This window comes from Seriola aureovittata, chromosome 19 (assembly GCF_021018895.1).
Source record: "Seriola aureovittata isolate HTS-2021-v1 ecotype China chromosome 19, ASM2101889v1, whole genome shotgun sequence".
Classification (NCBI taxonomy): domain Eukaryota; kingdom Metazoa; phylum Chordata; class Actinopteri; order Carangiformes; family Carangidae; genus Seriola; species Seriola aureovittata.
The window spans coordinates 18,239,598-18,255,558 of NC_079382.1; the positions used below are offsets into that span (position 1 = coordinate 18,239,598).

The 15,961-nt window shown below is 42.1% G+C and overlaps 1 protein-coding gene across 1 annotated transcript in view; it reads right to left on the reverse strand.

Annotated features, from left to right (window-relative positions):
* LOC130160764 (nesprin-2-like) overlaps positions 1–15,961 on the reverse strand; it is an 82,531-nt gene that overhangs the window by 1,374 nt on the left and 65,196 nt on the right. The window contains exons 96-110 of the mRNA XM_056363465.1: positions 11,745–11,907; positions 11,093–11,283; positions 7,510–7,660; positions 6,617–6,799; positions 6,265–6,402; positions 5,861–6,052; positions 5,154–5,439; positions 4,189–4,257; positions 2,945–3,072; positions 2,711–2,837; positions 1,660–1,862; positions 1,397–1,573; positions 598–726; positions 324–515; positions 67–155 (exon numbers count right to left, since the gene is read on the reverse strand). Of these exons, the coding sequence (XP_056219440.1) occupies positions 67–155; positions 324–515; positions 598–726; positions 1,397–1,573; positions 1,660–1,862; positions 2,711–2,837; positions 2,945–3,072; positions 4,189–4,257; positions 5,154–5,439; positions 5,861–6,052; positions 6,265–6,402; positions 6,617–6,799; positions 7,510–7,660; positions 11,093–11,283; positions 11,745–11,907 (2,418 nt within the window). The remainder of the gene's footprint in view (positions 1–66; positions 156–323; positions 516–597; positions 727–1,396; positions 1,574–1,659; positions 1,863–2,710; positions 2,838–2,944; positions 3,073–4,188; positions 4,258–5,153; positions 5,440–5,860; positions 6,053–6,264; positions 6,403–6,616; positions 6,800–7,509; positions 7,661–11,092; positions 11,284–11,744; positions 11,908–15,961) is intronic.

Here is a 15,961-nt window from a genome sequence, read left to right on the forward strand (position 1 = left end):
AGATCACAAACACAACTTTAACAGTTCTGCATTAATAAAAGAGCAAAGTATTGATCTCTGTTATACCTTTGAGTCGAGGAACCTTTCTTTGAATGTGCGGCCTCCTCAGAAGCATCTGCAGAGGCGCCTTGGTCGTCTGATTCAGTTTCACAGCCCTGAAGTAAAAACAAGTCACAATAAAGAAATGTCACTGAGCTTATCAAGCAGCAATTTCAACACACAGGAGCTGCTGCTCAGCAAAAACCACCAGGAAATAAACAAGCGAAACTAAGACTAAGCATAAACAGCTAAAAAATATAACTTTAAAAAGTATTTCCAGTTACCAGTCGCTGTTGCAGGGTGCTCAGGTCTTGGTTCACCTCCCTCAGGAGCAACTTCATCCTGTTACCCGTGACGTGAAGCTTCTCCTGGGCCTCGTCGATCTCCTCGGCTCCGTCCTCGGGCTGGAGCTGAGACCACAGAGCCTGGAGCGAGGCCTGCTGCGCCTGCCTGCCCCGCAGCTCCTCCTGCAGATCCTGCAGACCACAAACGGTGAGTCACCGAGCATTGACATCCAATCAGGTGCTGACACAACGATATACAAGGCTAGTTGCTTACAGTGAGCGTGTTGCGCTGTTGTCGCAGCGCTCTGACAGGTGTGTCTGGGTGACTGATGTCCACTGTGTAGCGTCTGCTCTCTGCGTGGGCCAGCCACAGTAACAGAGAGTGGAGGGTTTCATGAAACTCCTGTATGGACAAAGGTTAAAGGTCATTTCTTACTGTGGGGAGTTTACTTGGAAATCCTGAAAATTCTGCACATGATTACACAAAGTCATTTAGATGATAGAGATGGATAAGATTATTAATCCCTAAAGAAATGAAGACATTCAGTATGGACAATACAAACCAGATGAAACCGATTAAAACATATGGAAGTATTCAGTCATTCCTAAAGAGCTACTACTCAACCAATGAACATTTACTATAAATTTCATCATGATATAATGATGAGATATTCGTACTGTAGTTATATTTCCTATTTGTTTAGCACACACTTTAAACAAATCATGTGAAGCTGCATATTGTTTTTCACAGTTTGTGGCTATTTGCAGATACGAAAGGATAAAGTTTGTTTATTAGTAATTTAAAAATGGCTGCCAGTGATGATTTAGTTGAGTACGGAACTAGCATCAATTCACGACCAGTTCTTGGTGCCCATCTGTTGTTGTGTAATAAATAATAAATAAGTAATAAATTCAGACCGTAGCTCCATTTAAAATAAAGGAAAATCTACCCTCTGTAATTAAAACGGTGGTATCGTAGTAAGAGCAATAGAGTCTTCAAAGCACCTAAGACTTATGTCTGTGTCGTGTATTTTGGTCTACTAAAGCTGAGCACACTTGATATGTCGTCTCACCTGGCAGCGCATCAGCGTGTTCCTCAGACTGGTGTCCCACTGCTGGAGGCCGGTACATGCTCTGCTCCAGTCTCTGTTCATACTCGCCAGTCTTTGCTGTAGGTCTGGGGCCTCCTGAGCTCTCAGGTTGACAGACAGCATGATGGACTTGTAGCGAGTAAACACCCTCTGCATCTCCTATGAGGGAGAATAACCGTGAATACGTATAAACAAACTGAATACTTATCATCAGATCCGTTTGTATCTGGTATAAAAAGGTTCACCTTTAGTTCTTTGGCTCTGGCTTCCATGTCCTCGATGCTCGCCGCTGGGTTGGACGGCTGGAGGCGGTCCAGCTCTGGGATCACGTTTTCTAACCAGGAGGTGATGTCGTCGAGGTCAGACGTGAGCTGTCGGGGCTCCTGAGGGCTGGCCTGCTGATCGCTCCTGGACTGAGCCTGGAGCAACTCCCAGCGTTCAATCACACCTGAGCGAGCACAAACATCTGCTGATGAACTTTATTTTTGAGTTGTGGTTTGAATATTTTTACTGACAGGCCTCATTAGCTGCTTTTCATCCGACAAGCTGGAAGATCTCCGTCCGTACGCTCTGTCGACTGAGCTAATGTTCATGGACTGGTATTAAAGCCCTTTGAGAGACATTTGTGACTAGTTATTTTGGGCTGTATAAATAAAGAATAAGTATTGCTACCACTGATAATCATGGCACCATAGATAAAATATAAAATCCAAATCCTTTATGTTAAACTACAGCCACGATGACAAGATATCTGGTGTTGAGTTACAGTATTTTGGTTTTGTTGGACTGTTCTTACTCAGGGACTGAGGGGTGGGGCGGATTATAAGTTTAATCACTGATAATACGTCATTATTATTATTATTGACTTTATGATTGAGTTTGCGATTGTTGTTCTTGCTTGTGTGTTTGCAGTTGTTGCTGGGTTCATTCAATGTGCAGGGAGCATGTTCTGAAGTGTTGCTGCCTAATAATGCCAAATATCTATTTAAAAAGTAAAAAATAAACTGACTTCTGATCAATTTTAAAGGCCAGGGGAGAGACCATGGTGTCACAGCCAACACAAAAACCTTGTTGTTTCTTTACAGTAAAAATGTCATTGATCGGTATTAGGAATAACAGAATAAAAGAAATCTGTGTGCTTTTGAAGCTACATTTTTCCATCCGCTGATTTCTATTCATTTTTGTTTCATTATTGCAGCAAATCTATTGCCACTCTACTGAAATTTGATGATCTTGAGTTGTGTGATCCATTGCAGTGGTGTTATATATCACATTACATTTGCAAGTTTATCTCACCTGACTGTTTGTCTGAGGCGCTGAGTCCCGTCAGACCGAGCTCCCTCGGCTGCTCCTCGTCATCCAGAATCAGCGAGACTCTTTTAATGTCCTTGATGCTGCCGCTGCACTGAGTCATGAGACCCAGCTGGAGAGCAAACAACACGCACTGTTAGAGCCGCAAAAAGACTGTGACTTTTTATGACATTTATTCTCATATTCCTGCAGTTGGTTGTTGCGAGTCTAACCACTTACATAGCCCTGCTTTATGGGCGTGCTGGTGAGAGTGGGTGCAGCCTCAGAGTGCAGCTGGAGAGGTGTGTGTGTGTCTGTCTGTGACCCCCATCCTGGAGACTCATGTCCGACCATAGACCTGCTTGGAACTGAGACACAAACAAACAGAGTGAAACCACAGACATTACTGCACAACATCCTCGGCTGCAGCAAAGTTCTTACATCTAAATAGTCTTTCCTTTCATTTGGGTGGAGTGTATAAATCAGTACTTGCTCAGGTGGACAAATAATAATATGCAAGTCACCCAGCTCAATTAAAGTATTTGGATGATAAATTATCTGGATAAGATCACTCATGCACCTGTACGGCATGTGGCATAATCAACTGTTGTCCACTCAAATGATGCCATGGAGGCAAACATGCAGATGCTGAAATAATTCATCCAGTTGTGAAACCTGATTTTACTGCAGACTGAAATTCATCCAGAACTAATCACAAGTCAAGTCAGGTAGTGATGCACCTTGGCATAAATCACCCGCCCCGGGAAATTGAAAAGCTTGTTATCTGTGTAGTGGTGTTTAGTGGATGCTACATTTCACATGTTCAAGCAGCAGGAGAGCGAGAGAGAGAGAGATGAGAGCACTAAGAGCAGAGCAGAGCTTCAGCAGGAAACTTCAAAACCAGTCCTTAAACAACGAAAACAACAACTTTCAAAGATATATATTGTGATACAGATGTCCTTCAGAAAGGTTTTATCTGTTGTGGTGTCTTTTATTATTACAGTAACTTGGGTGGCCAGTACCTCGTTTTATCGACATCAGAGCAGAGTCATATGAATGTACAGATCCTTGAAATTCCCATTTTGTGGGGACATACAAGCAATCTAATAAAAATAATAAAAGCTTAATAACAAAAACAAAAGAGCTTTTTAGTCGAGAGGTTTTTGACCTTTAATTATATCCTCACCGTCACTCAGTTTGTTTCATCTTTGAATGTTAAACCACAGTGTGTGTAACATGAAGAATACAAGTTCAACAAAAATGTGTCAACAAAAGAAAAAAGAAGGACAGAGCAGGTTTGCTTTGGCGCTGAAAGATTTTCCAACCCACAGATACAGGAAGCAAAAGTCTCAATGCAGCAGCACGACAAGGAATTAGGTGCAAGTGATACATGAGCTGCTGGAAGATATCTGCCGGAAATTGTTTCACCGTGAAGAGCAGTGAGAGGATTTATTATCAGAGAGTGAAGACGATGATGTTCCTACCCAGTGAGGAGGATAGTAACGCTTCTGGGGCTTCAATAAAATCCTCCTGGCTCTCAGTGAACTCCACCTCTGAGAGGAGAGAGGGGTCAGAGAGGTGTGTGTGTGTGTGTGTGTGTGTGTGTGTGTGTGTGTGTGTGTGTGTGTGTGTGTGTGTGTGTGTGTGTGTGTGTGTGTGTGTGTGTGTGTTCATACATGTGTGAAATGAGTATTAAATACTGATATTGTTTAGTTTTGTTAACTATAAAATCTTACATGACGTTACATATAATCTTAAATACATCAGATGTTTATTTCTTTTATTTCAGTATTGCTGAAGTAAAAATAAAATAAGTATTAACCTTTTTCCAGTAACTCAGAACATTTTTAGGGCGTCAGGAACCAAGATCTAAGATTAAAGCCTCGGCCAATGTCACAAACAGACCCGGGCTCTTTGATGTTCTCAGTCTCATCTTATCCACATCCTCTTTTACAGCATCCATTCAAACATCACAATCATTCGACAATAAAAGAACAGCACTGTGTCTCTGTTATTGTTCCATTATGTGTTAAACTCGCATCTCAGTCAAAGTCAAAAACAAGAGAGGAGGAGCGGCGGTCGAATGATCGGGAAGAAGCAGCACTCAGAACAAATGGAGTGAAGTGGAGACTGTTTCACTGCTACACCCGTACGTGACATCAGTCATGTCACAGTAAACACAAGAACACCAGGGAGACGGTGTTGTCGTTTCCCCAGCGTGAAAATTTGTTACTGCTACCTTCCATCCAACTTGCCCGATCTATACAGTTTTACTTTGTTGAGTTTAGTACTATTTGGTCATAAAGAGGTCCGTATACTCCTGCGGTGGATGTTTGATTATTGAGGTAACAGTTGGTGTGAAGCAACTTGTTTACAGCAAGAAATAAAAAACGTAAAAGACTCCATAAATCTATACGCTTTCCTGTGGGATTAGACACTGTAAATGTACCTGATAGTGCACTGAAGTAAGCTCCCTCTTCATCACGTTCTTCCTCCTCCTCATCATCTTCATGTGTCGATGAACCTCCTACATCTCCGGTGTGGTCCCACTCCAGAGGCAGCGAGTCCACGCTCACAGGTGTCTCCCGCCCTGAACGCTCCAGCGGGGAGGCCAGCAGGTGGGTGGGTGTGGCCGGGAGGCTTCCTTGGGTCCGCCCAAGCCACGGCCGGCCAATCAGCTCCAAGCTCGACTCCAAGGAAAAAGTGGTACCAGAGAGCTCAGGTTCTTCTTTGATCTAAGGCAAAGAAATGATTTCTGATTTCAGAAATTATCTGCATCTAAGCGCTGCTTGCAACCTCATTGTTTTATAGTTAAATCCATTATTTTATCACATTTCATTGTATAATCTGTTTGTTTTGCTGGTACACACACTGTGACTCTGTTGTACCGAGTTCTGTGATGTTCTTTTTCTTGGATTTTCTGTTGATGGACTGATTTGTGACTGTCTCCCAATGTGAGGACATTTCAGTTATCCTTACTTTAAAGGGCTAATTTTGGATTACAGTGTAAGGTTAGAATAGTAAATGGAAGTGTACCTATGATATATAGAAATCAATAGAAGAATAGCAAAAGAAAGATTTGCGTATATGAAATATTTGCATAAATTAATTTACGAAACGGGAATAAGAGAAATGTGTGTGTGAGCTGCAGCTGACCGGTGGCTGGCTGAGTCGCTGGTGGAAGCGGACCAGTCTGCTGAAAACCTCCTGGCAGTAGGTGTGCAGCTCCTGCAGCTCGTCCTCTATCAGCGCTGCGTCCTGCGGCGAGCTCCTCTGGATCAGACCCTCTCCAAACACGATCAGCCCGTCAATGCGCTCAGTGTTCAGTGAGATCTCCTTCTGGAAACTCTGCGGGAAGAGGGTTGGATGGTCGTATGAACAGAGAGTGAGTTTCAGAAAATCCAAACATTGACTGGAGGGAAACCTGAATAGATAAATTCACCTCAAAAATGAATCAACACATACAACAAGGTGTGTTTGTTCAGAAAAATTAAAATGAACCAAGGAGAGCTTTTCTCCCCTCACACAATGAGCATGACTCTTTACAACAAGTGTCTCACGTTGAGCTGCTGTATCTTGTGATGGACGTCGCTCTCTGAAAAGTGCTCAACGTTGGTGAGCTGCAGGTCCAGCTCGGTCAGCCACACCAGCATGCTCTCCCTGGTGCCTTCAAATTCCTCCCTCTGGCTCGTAAAATACTGAGAGAAAAGTCCACACACACACACACACACACACACACACACACACACACACACACACACACACACACACACACACACACACACACACACACACACACACACACACACACACACACACACACACACACAAAGTGTTAGAGGAGGAAGTTAACAGGAGTGTGTAGTAATGGATCGTTCTCCTCTCAGCCAGTCAGATTACTCTGTTCTGTACCTTGAGCCTGCGGAGGATGGAGGCCGCTCTGCGGTGCAGGGTGTCCCAGCGCCGGTTGCCCTCGTGGACCATGGCTTTGAGCTGGCTGGCCCGGTCGGTGCGGTTCTCCCTGGCCAGACGGCGGTACTGGTTGTTGACTAGCTCCAGCTGGGTCAGTCGCTCATGAACCTGCCTTTGGAAACCCTAAAGAGAGCAGGGGAATAAGGATGAGACATGGATCTGAAGTAAATATAGAAATCATCGCTCTAATTAACAACTCATTGTTCCCACACACAGCTTCATGTCATCACGTTTATTTTCTGGTTGCGTGTGACTCAGTGACCTTTTCATAATGTCAAATAGAGCTGAAATGATTAGTAAATTGATTTGTTTGCTGACAGATAATTACGTATTATTAAATTATTAAGGACCAATTTGACAATTAATTATTAAAGTAATAACAAAGTGGCCAAATTTTACTGTTTATTGCTTTAAAAACTGGAATATTTACTGGTTTTCTATGAAAACAGAAAATTGTTGAAGGACAAAAACAAACAATTTAAATGCATCAACTTGGACTCTGGTAAATTATGATTTCAGATCTTTTATGAACTAAACGATTAATTGATTATATTAGAAAACAATTGGCAGATTAATTAGTGACAAACAATAATTGTTAGTCTCAGCCTGAATGTAAAATAACAGATTTTAGATTTTTAGATTTTGGCAGTGGAAACACTGAGGAGAGTTTCTCCATTGTTTTGGTTGTGTAATAGTCTGTCAAGTCAAGAGTCAAGAATTACGTCAAATAAAGTTTGATACAGAACAATGAGAATATTTCCCTTTGAGAAACAAACAAGCAAACAAAACAAAGCTACTTCCCGCCTGCTCCCTCTGACGACCTCACAACTGACCTCGAACTTCTTGAGCTCCTCTTTGGCGACAGTATAAAGGACGTCTGCAGAGTTGGGGTTGGCAGCGGTGCGCTCAGCCATCTTCAGCCAATCCTCAAACCGCGAGTAGTCATCGAGGAACTTGCACCAGAGTCTCCACGTCTCCTCGATCCTACAAGGAGACATCGTACTGGGGTTACAGCTCCACTGTGACACTGACGAATGCTGTTCTTATTGATTAGTGAATTTCTTTCTTTCTAATTTTTTTTGATCATTCCAGTTTTGACAAACAGCGCCACTATGACATATGAACCATTGAATGATTTATTAGATTAGAAAATAAAATTCTTGGGGCGTCGTGTAGCGTAGTGGTTTAAGCAGGCGCCCCATGTGTAGAGGCTACAGTCCTCGCTGCAGTCGGCCCCGGTTCGAATCCTGCATCAGACGGCCTTTCACTGCATGTCATTCCCCCTCTCTCTCTGCCTCCCCGTTTCCTGTCACTCTCCACTGTGCTGTCCATTAAAGGCATAAAAGCCCAAAAAAATATACTTTAAAAATAAAATAAAATTCTTGACCGAAGAACGACATAATCAGGTGTGAAAAAAAGACAAATGTGATGCATTTGTTGTAGTAAATTTTCACTAAAATATACTACGCACTATAAATATTCTGAATGTTAAATTTATATAATCCAATGGAATAACTATACTCACAACTGAGGTTAGATTTGTATGTGAAACAGCCTTTACTGAAGTAGGATTGTTATAGAATTGAACCTGGATTGATCATCATCTCCAGTGACTTCTTTTTTTAATCTTTTTTTTGACTCCAGTAAAAGAGCAGTTTTGTAGAAAGTTAAGTGTTGGTGAAGAGGGTCTAGACTTAGTCTCTGACCCGGACATGGACCTTTTTTCCTCCAACATAAATTGGCGATCCAGCCAGGAGAGACAGAAGCCTGAGGACCCCTGAGGTTCAGCCTGCACCTCAGACCATCAGCGGCCACTAAAAGGTAAGCAGTTAAGCAGTTAAGCAGGTAAGCCTGATTGTGTCTGAGTGCAGGTCTCTTCCCCGGCTGAGGTGAATCAGAATCTCTCCTCTCTAAAGAACCAAGTCAAAATTATTGAAAAATAAGTATGGAAAAGTGTTAAAATTTAATTACAGTCACAAAAACTAATATTACTAAAACAGTGAATGGATTAAAAGTCACTGGTGAACAGAGTTGAATGTGTGTCTTAAATGTAATATATGTGCTTTGTCTCATCATTGAGCAGAAAGAGTGAAAGGCCTCTGAGCAAGATAAGCCGTGAAGCCGGGTGAATAGCAGCCTCATGCAGACGCACAGATGAGAATACTGTGGTTTGTTCAGTATAGAAAAGACTGCAGCCCGACCGGTGAGAAGTAGTGTAGTGACTGAGTAAAAGTAACGCTGGCGTAGCCTCTGCGGGTGACGTCCGATCGTCCTGTGGCGCCGCAGCTGGGAGCTGCGTCACTCCAGAGAAGACGGAGTCTGAGCGAGTAAACTGTTCATATCCTAAGGGAAACTAATAAAGACGAATGAGGGCGATAGTAACAATAAAGATAAGGTGTTAATTTGCTTTAAAACAAAATAACATCACAAAGCTTGTTAAATCTGACTCAGATGCAAAAGGAGTTTCCCAGAGTGCACGGGGAGGAGGTGACAGGCAGGTGGTAGACCATAGTGACTGTTGGCACGAGTGCAAGAGCAGCTGTGAGGCGATTGGGGCAGTAGTCAGTATCTCTCAAGGCCAAACGCTAGGAGTGCTAGAGGGAGTTGGCAGAAAGAGCAGGGTAGCAAAAAGTTCACAGCTGTGTTATCACCATCATTCCCAGGACAGTGAAGTGGGAGGCAAGCAGATTCTAATACATTGTTAAACCCAAGGAGAAGACAGGATAGGATATAATAATCAAAGTTAATTTGTATAGCACCTTTAAATACAAATAAAGTGTGTCACATGAATCAAATACAAATATCAATGAATCAAAGTGAAATGCAAAAAAAATTAAAAGACACAATTACTGCAGAACACATAGAAAGAAAAGTGTGTCTTAAAAAGTGAAATAAAACGGGGAACTGACTCAGCAAATTCAACCCTATAAGAGGATGAGACTGAGGGAGGTTCATCCCAAGACAAAGAAGAAAGGTCAGAGGGAGACAGAGATGATAGTAGAAAGTATCAGCAAGGTGTGGAAAGAGCTGAGGTGTCAGAGACAGTCTAACCCACAGCAAAGTCCAGCTCGGGCTAATGATAATATATTTTGTCACCAGCCAGGTCATCACAAAAGAGACTGTCCAACAAACCCATGGATGGGCCCTGCTGCAGAAAGGCAATAGGGGGCCAGAGGAGCCTGAGGGGGAATCAATAGCACCAGTTGTCTCATCACAACCACAGGATGAGTCCACCATAACAGTAACGACACTAAATTAAAAAATACCTTTTCATGATTGACACAGGAGCCACATATTCATGCATTGAAAAGACCGGCTCAAAACTCCCCCTCTCCAACTCAATCAAGACTGTAGGCCAACAAAAACAAAAAGCCTCTGCAGTACTGCACTTTCCCAAATCAAGAAGCCACGCTCTAATGATTATCGATCAGTGCATGACCTTAGAGCTACAAAGTCCATTGTTGTTGAGACACCTGTGGTTCCCCCATACGCTGCTCTCAAACATTCCTCCTGATGCACACTGGTATACAGTCATCGATTTATGTTCAGCCTTTTTCAGTGTGCCACTACACCTACACTCACAATACCTGTTTGCATTCACCTATCAAGGGCAGCAAAACACACACACACACACACCTAGCAGAGGGCTATGTAGAAAGCCCATCAATCAAGATCTGCAACACTTAGACGTTCCAAGGAACGGATGATTTGTTGATTTGTGAATCTGTAGTCCCACCAAACAACAGTGTGAAAAGGACTCTATTGCAGAGATAACAGCGCTAGCAAAAGGAGGACATGAAGTCGGCAAAGAGAAACTTCAATTTTGTCAAAAAGAAGTTGAATATTTGGGAAGAACACTGTGTGGACATAAGAGGTTAATTGCTCCCTCACAGTTAGAAGCTATTGCTAAAGCTCAAAAACCACAAACAGTGGGACAAATGTCTCTTTTCTGGGGATGTTCAGTCGTCCATGGCTTTGTGACTAAGCTATCAAAACAGCGCCTCTGCGAGCCCTAATACAGGCAGCAGGACAAACAAACAACTCAGCCCAGAAACAGAGGACGCACAGGGAGCCTTGAGGAGGAGACCTGCAATCTGCCCCAGCACTGGGAAACCCAGACTTTTCCAAGCCATTTCATTCATATGTTGCAGAAAAATCTGGATATGCGAGTGCAGTATTGATCCAACACATTCCAGAGCTCCAGAACAGCGGCTCAACTGAGCTTGTGGAGACACTATGGTGAGACTGCTTTGTCAAACTCCTGTTCTGAAATGTGTTCATGGACCGCTTGGCTAAAGTTTGAATAATAATCATGTACATCATAATATATAAGCTCTTCTGTCTTCGAAACTTGGATGAAAAGATTAGCATGTGCACTCATCTGATGGATACAAGAATGTGTGTTTTAGCTCCTACCTGAGCCTCCTGTCCAGAGCCATGGTACAGATGGCCCTCCAGCGCTGGTCCAGGCTGCGGCTGGTTTCCTGCAGGGAGTCGCTCTCCGCCTCAGTGCCGCCGGCAGCATCTTCGTCCCGCAGCAAAACATCGCACAGGTTGAGCACCGACGCTACGCCCTCCGTATGCTGCTCAATGTCCCTCTGCAGCTCCTGGACACACACGAGGACAGACATCACATCAGTCCATACCAAAGATGTTATGTGTTAAACATCAGCCCACAGACAGAGGACAGTGTGTCACTGCATGAGACCACCGCTCCCCAAAATTAAACAAAAGATGGTTATGAATTATTAAACATAAACAGAGACAAAGAGAGGGAGTGACAGAGAACCGGGAAAACAAAAAAGTGGGAAAAGAAATATGAGAAGAAAATGCAACAAAACAAACAGTGAAGACAAAGTAGAAATGCCAATGAAAGAAGAAACAACTGGGGGAAAAAAATCAGAAATAGTAGGAAGAGTAACAAACAAGAAGAAGAAGATACTCAGAAACAAATTAAAAAGAAAGCAGGAAACCTCAAATTGTCCGTGTGTGTCAGAACGATATGTAAGTGTTTGTTGAAGTGTGAACAGTGTCATCGACTGCTGTGGATTCGTGTGCGTCTGTCTACCTGCTGCTCAGCCAGCCTCCTCTGGATCTCCTGGTGGTGACAGACGCTGTAGGTGATTGGTCGGGACAGCTCAGCCTCAATTCGCGAAAGCCACGAACGGAGATTACTCATGTTCTTATCCAGCTGCTGCACTGTGACCAGCGTCTCCTTCAGCTTCTTCACCCTGCAACACACACACACACACACACACACACACACACACACACACCATTTTACCAACATCCAACCAGGTGGTTTCCAACGATTCTGGCTTGTGAACCATTAAAAGAAATAATGCTTCCTTCTGACCCACATTTGCATATGTCTATGGGTTATGATCAATTCAACCAAAAAGGGATTAAATGGAATTTTTTATTTATTTTTTGGTAAAGAGGTAAAACTTTCCAGAAAACAAAAGAAAAATGTTAGAGGAACATCTGAACAAATGAAAGAAAGCGGCAAGAGTTGTTTATGGTTTTCTACATTATTAATTGAACTGTGACAACTCAGAATTAAAGAAAGAAAGAAAGAAAGAAAGAAAGAAAGAAAGAAAGAAAGAAAGAAAAAGAAAGAAAGAAAGAAAATATGGGAGAAAAAATAAAAAATCTAAACAAATAAGAAAGAAAATGTAACAAAAAACAGATAAAGATAAAAGAAGAAAAAAAGAAATAATATTGAAAAGACAAAGAAACAGGTAGAAATAAATAAATAAAAGAGACAGAAACAACAAACAAACAAGGAAACTTTAGCTATTCACTCTCTCAGGTATCTTACACTAGAACTTCCAAAGTCTCCATGGCAACGGACCCCCTTGTGAACACACACACACACACACATCGCGCCACACTGACTGGTGTCATAGCAACGCCTGGGACAATAAAAGCTCTCTTCAGAGGCTTAAAAGCCTCTGAAAGTGTGCCCCATTTGGGAGTTTGAGTTAATTTCCCCAGTTGATCCTTCCTGTCCAGCCGAGGTCCAGCAGAGCCTGTCAGGGCCGAGAGGGAGACGCTCTCTACCAAAATAATAAGCACTAAAAACAGCTGTGAGTGTAAGTGGCAGGCTGAAGAAGGCATGAAAGGGTCCCAACAGATGCCAGACATTGGGACAACTATAGATAAGTGAGTGTTTGCATGAGTGAGAGTTTTTTCAGTTCTGTTCTTATGAGATCCGGCCAAAGTTTTAGATGTTCAAAGGTGGAGATATTTGTCATTTTGGATGGTTGGATTTGGAAGAGATTTGGTGAGTTCATGTACAGTCTTGAAAAAGGTTAAATCACTGGTTATTGATGAGTTTTGTTTTTTCTTTCCAGCCTGAATGTGTCCCTAATGCTGAACATTGAAAACTGTCCAAAGTCAAAAGCTGGCATCATGTGCTTCTGTAGCTCAGATTCATACTTGTCTTTACTTACATTTACATAAAAAAGCTCCTGACTGAATCAGATTTTTGCTGATTTTAGACTAAATTTATATCTTTATATACTTAAAGTTCTTGTACAGCTGGTTGTGTTTATTTACATTTAACATGCGAGACCTTTAGCTTCTTTTGTGAAATGAAGGCTCTGTGCGGCTGTGATGTCTGATAACAACAGATCACAAACATGCTCACAATGACAATGCACACGGTTTAGCAGGTGCAATATTAACCACATTCACTATCTTAGCTTAGCATGTTATCATGATAACATCTGCTAATGAGAATTTAACAAAGTACAACTGAGGCTAATGTGAATGTCATTAGTTTTGCGGGTATTTGGTGATAAACCAGAATATATTGGGCAAATTCAAATCTAATCCTTATGATGGTGCTATTGGAAAAGTCAGAGGATTATCAAAGTCAGCAGGATTCATCCTGTGGAGACCATGAATGTCTGTGTAAAATTTCATGCCAATCCATCCAATAGTTTTTGAGATACTTGAGTACAGACCAAAAGGGTGGACCTACCGACAGACCAACCTGAGCCACACCATTAGCATGGCTAAAGTGAATTTTGTGGTAAGATATTCTTATTCTTCATGGTAAGGTATCACAAAAGTTACATTTTGGTCCAAAATTCAGGTATTTGTGTGACATCACGCAAAGTTTTCAAACAAACACGAGAGATTAGTCTCGGCTCCAACGCTTCAGGTCTGTAGCAACAAGTAGCGAAAACTCCTGAAATATTTAAATTTGGTGCCGACTACTGAGACAGATTCTGTCTGTATGTATTTATGTAGACTCAGTTATAAATATGCCTGACTGTCTCTTATCAAATGAAAATAAGGAATTTGTAGAAAAAAACATAAATTAAATGATTAAAACTGTTGTTGTCAGGTGGTGCGTTAACACCAAGAGTATGAAAATTCAAATGATCCCTTGACAAAGTTCAGGATTAATGTACAGTATTAGACAGTGGGAGTTTGTGTGTGCAGTTTATGTGGCCTCATGTTTATGGGCGTGTAATGAAGACATAATACAGTCACTGTAAATTCTGTCCAGCACATAGTCTTCCACTCTGTAGATAAAACCATCCCAGTCAGCTAAATTGTCTCTGTCTCCCTTTCACTCCCTCTCTACCTCTGACAGCCTAACAAAGGCCAGCAGCTTCATGCAGAGGCCAAACAAAGACACAAAACCCAGTCAGGGGTCCTTGCTGAGGAAAAAGGACAAGAGCAGAAAGGATGGGGAAAACGGAGCAGAAAAGAGCAGGAGGAGAAGTGAGGAAAAATAGTTGGAGGATGAAGAGGAAAGTGCAGCTGATCACAGGGGGGCTCAAAGTTATTCACAGACAAAACTTCAACTGACATTTACTCTTGTCACTCTAATTATGTGGCTCTTTACTGTACATGTGCTTTTTCAGTTTCATGCTTTGAGTTACAGTGTCATAAGAAGGCTATACATTACAGAACACATATTTTATTTTACTGTAATGGACGTATCCCGATCCTTCTGTAACAGCTTCCATCTCTATCAAAAAATCTATTGAATGCAACATAAATGAAGAGCTGCAATAAATCATATTGCGATTATCTTGGCAGATATTGTGATTGCGAAATGAGTCATAATTTCAGTTTTTGCCTTTAATTTTCACAGGAAAAATATTTAAAATGATGATGATGATGTGATTTTTGTTGGTTTTTGTTCTCTGTAACAACACAATGCTTATGATGCTAGTAATACAAAACAATGTTGTGTCACATTTTACCTTTATCAAAAAAATGACAGCTCCTGCGATTTAGATATTCAATTATATTTGGATTAATTTTGCAGCCCTACTTTCAGGCAAACAGAGTCCACTTTTTTAATCTTGTTTATAATGTTGAATTTTTAAAAAGAACATCTAGATTCGCTATTTTTATATCAACGTTGAATAGATTCACTGTGTAATGTAAACATGGTAACAGAGCCACAGAGAGGTGTCAGCCTACTTCGTTCTTCGCCACTCTTCGCCACTAGTGAAATATATCAGTCTAACAAATGCCACAGCAGACCCGGATTGTGATAAGTGGGTTACAATTTCTCCTCGAACAGCAATACAAGCAACTTCAGAGAGGTCGGGGAATGGTACTCCATCATGAATTCAGGGTTACATTATTCAACATCTTGCCTGGATGGGATCAAGCCCCCTCAAATCTGTTCATGCAGTCTCTGAGGAGACCTCACACTTTGAGTCTCAGTGATTAATGCATGCCGACAGACCCCTCCCTCTCTATACTACCCCACCCACCCTCACTCACATCATCCCACTCTGACGGACTAGAAAAAGGGAGGGGTCGTCAGTGCGGACATGAGGACATATGGTTCTGTCTGAGACTTAAGCATGGCTTTTATTTTTTCGTGGTGGTGGGGGTAGGTCGGGTGTGCAGGGCTAGGAGTGAAGTCTGTATCTCCTGCTCTTCCACAGGACTGTCCATCTGTCGGGGGGTCGGGGGGGTGGATGGGTGGGTGGATTCGGGGGCAGCAACTGTTTATCATCACAACGGTTTAACCCCTTCAGTCTGTACATTAGGAGCCATGTATTCCTGACAGCTGCAGGGCCACAGAACAGCAGGTGGATGGTTCTGCATTAGTGCTATTGTTTAATTACAGGCCCCCTGTTAAAGCCCACCCGTCCTTAATTATGCTTTTTAATGTCAAGTGACTTTGATGTGAAAGGTGCTGGTGCACACTTAGAGACTTAGTTTACGCATTCAATATTTGCCACTATTGTTTGCTGTCCTTTTGTGTCTTTTGCAAATTGATACAACTACACACATATACAC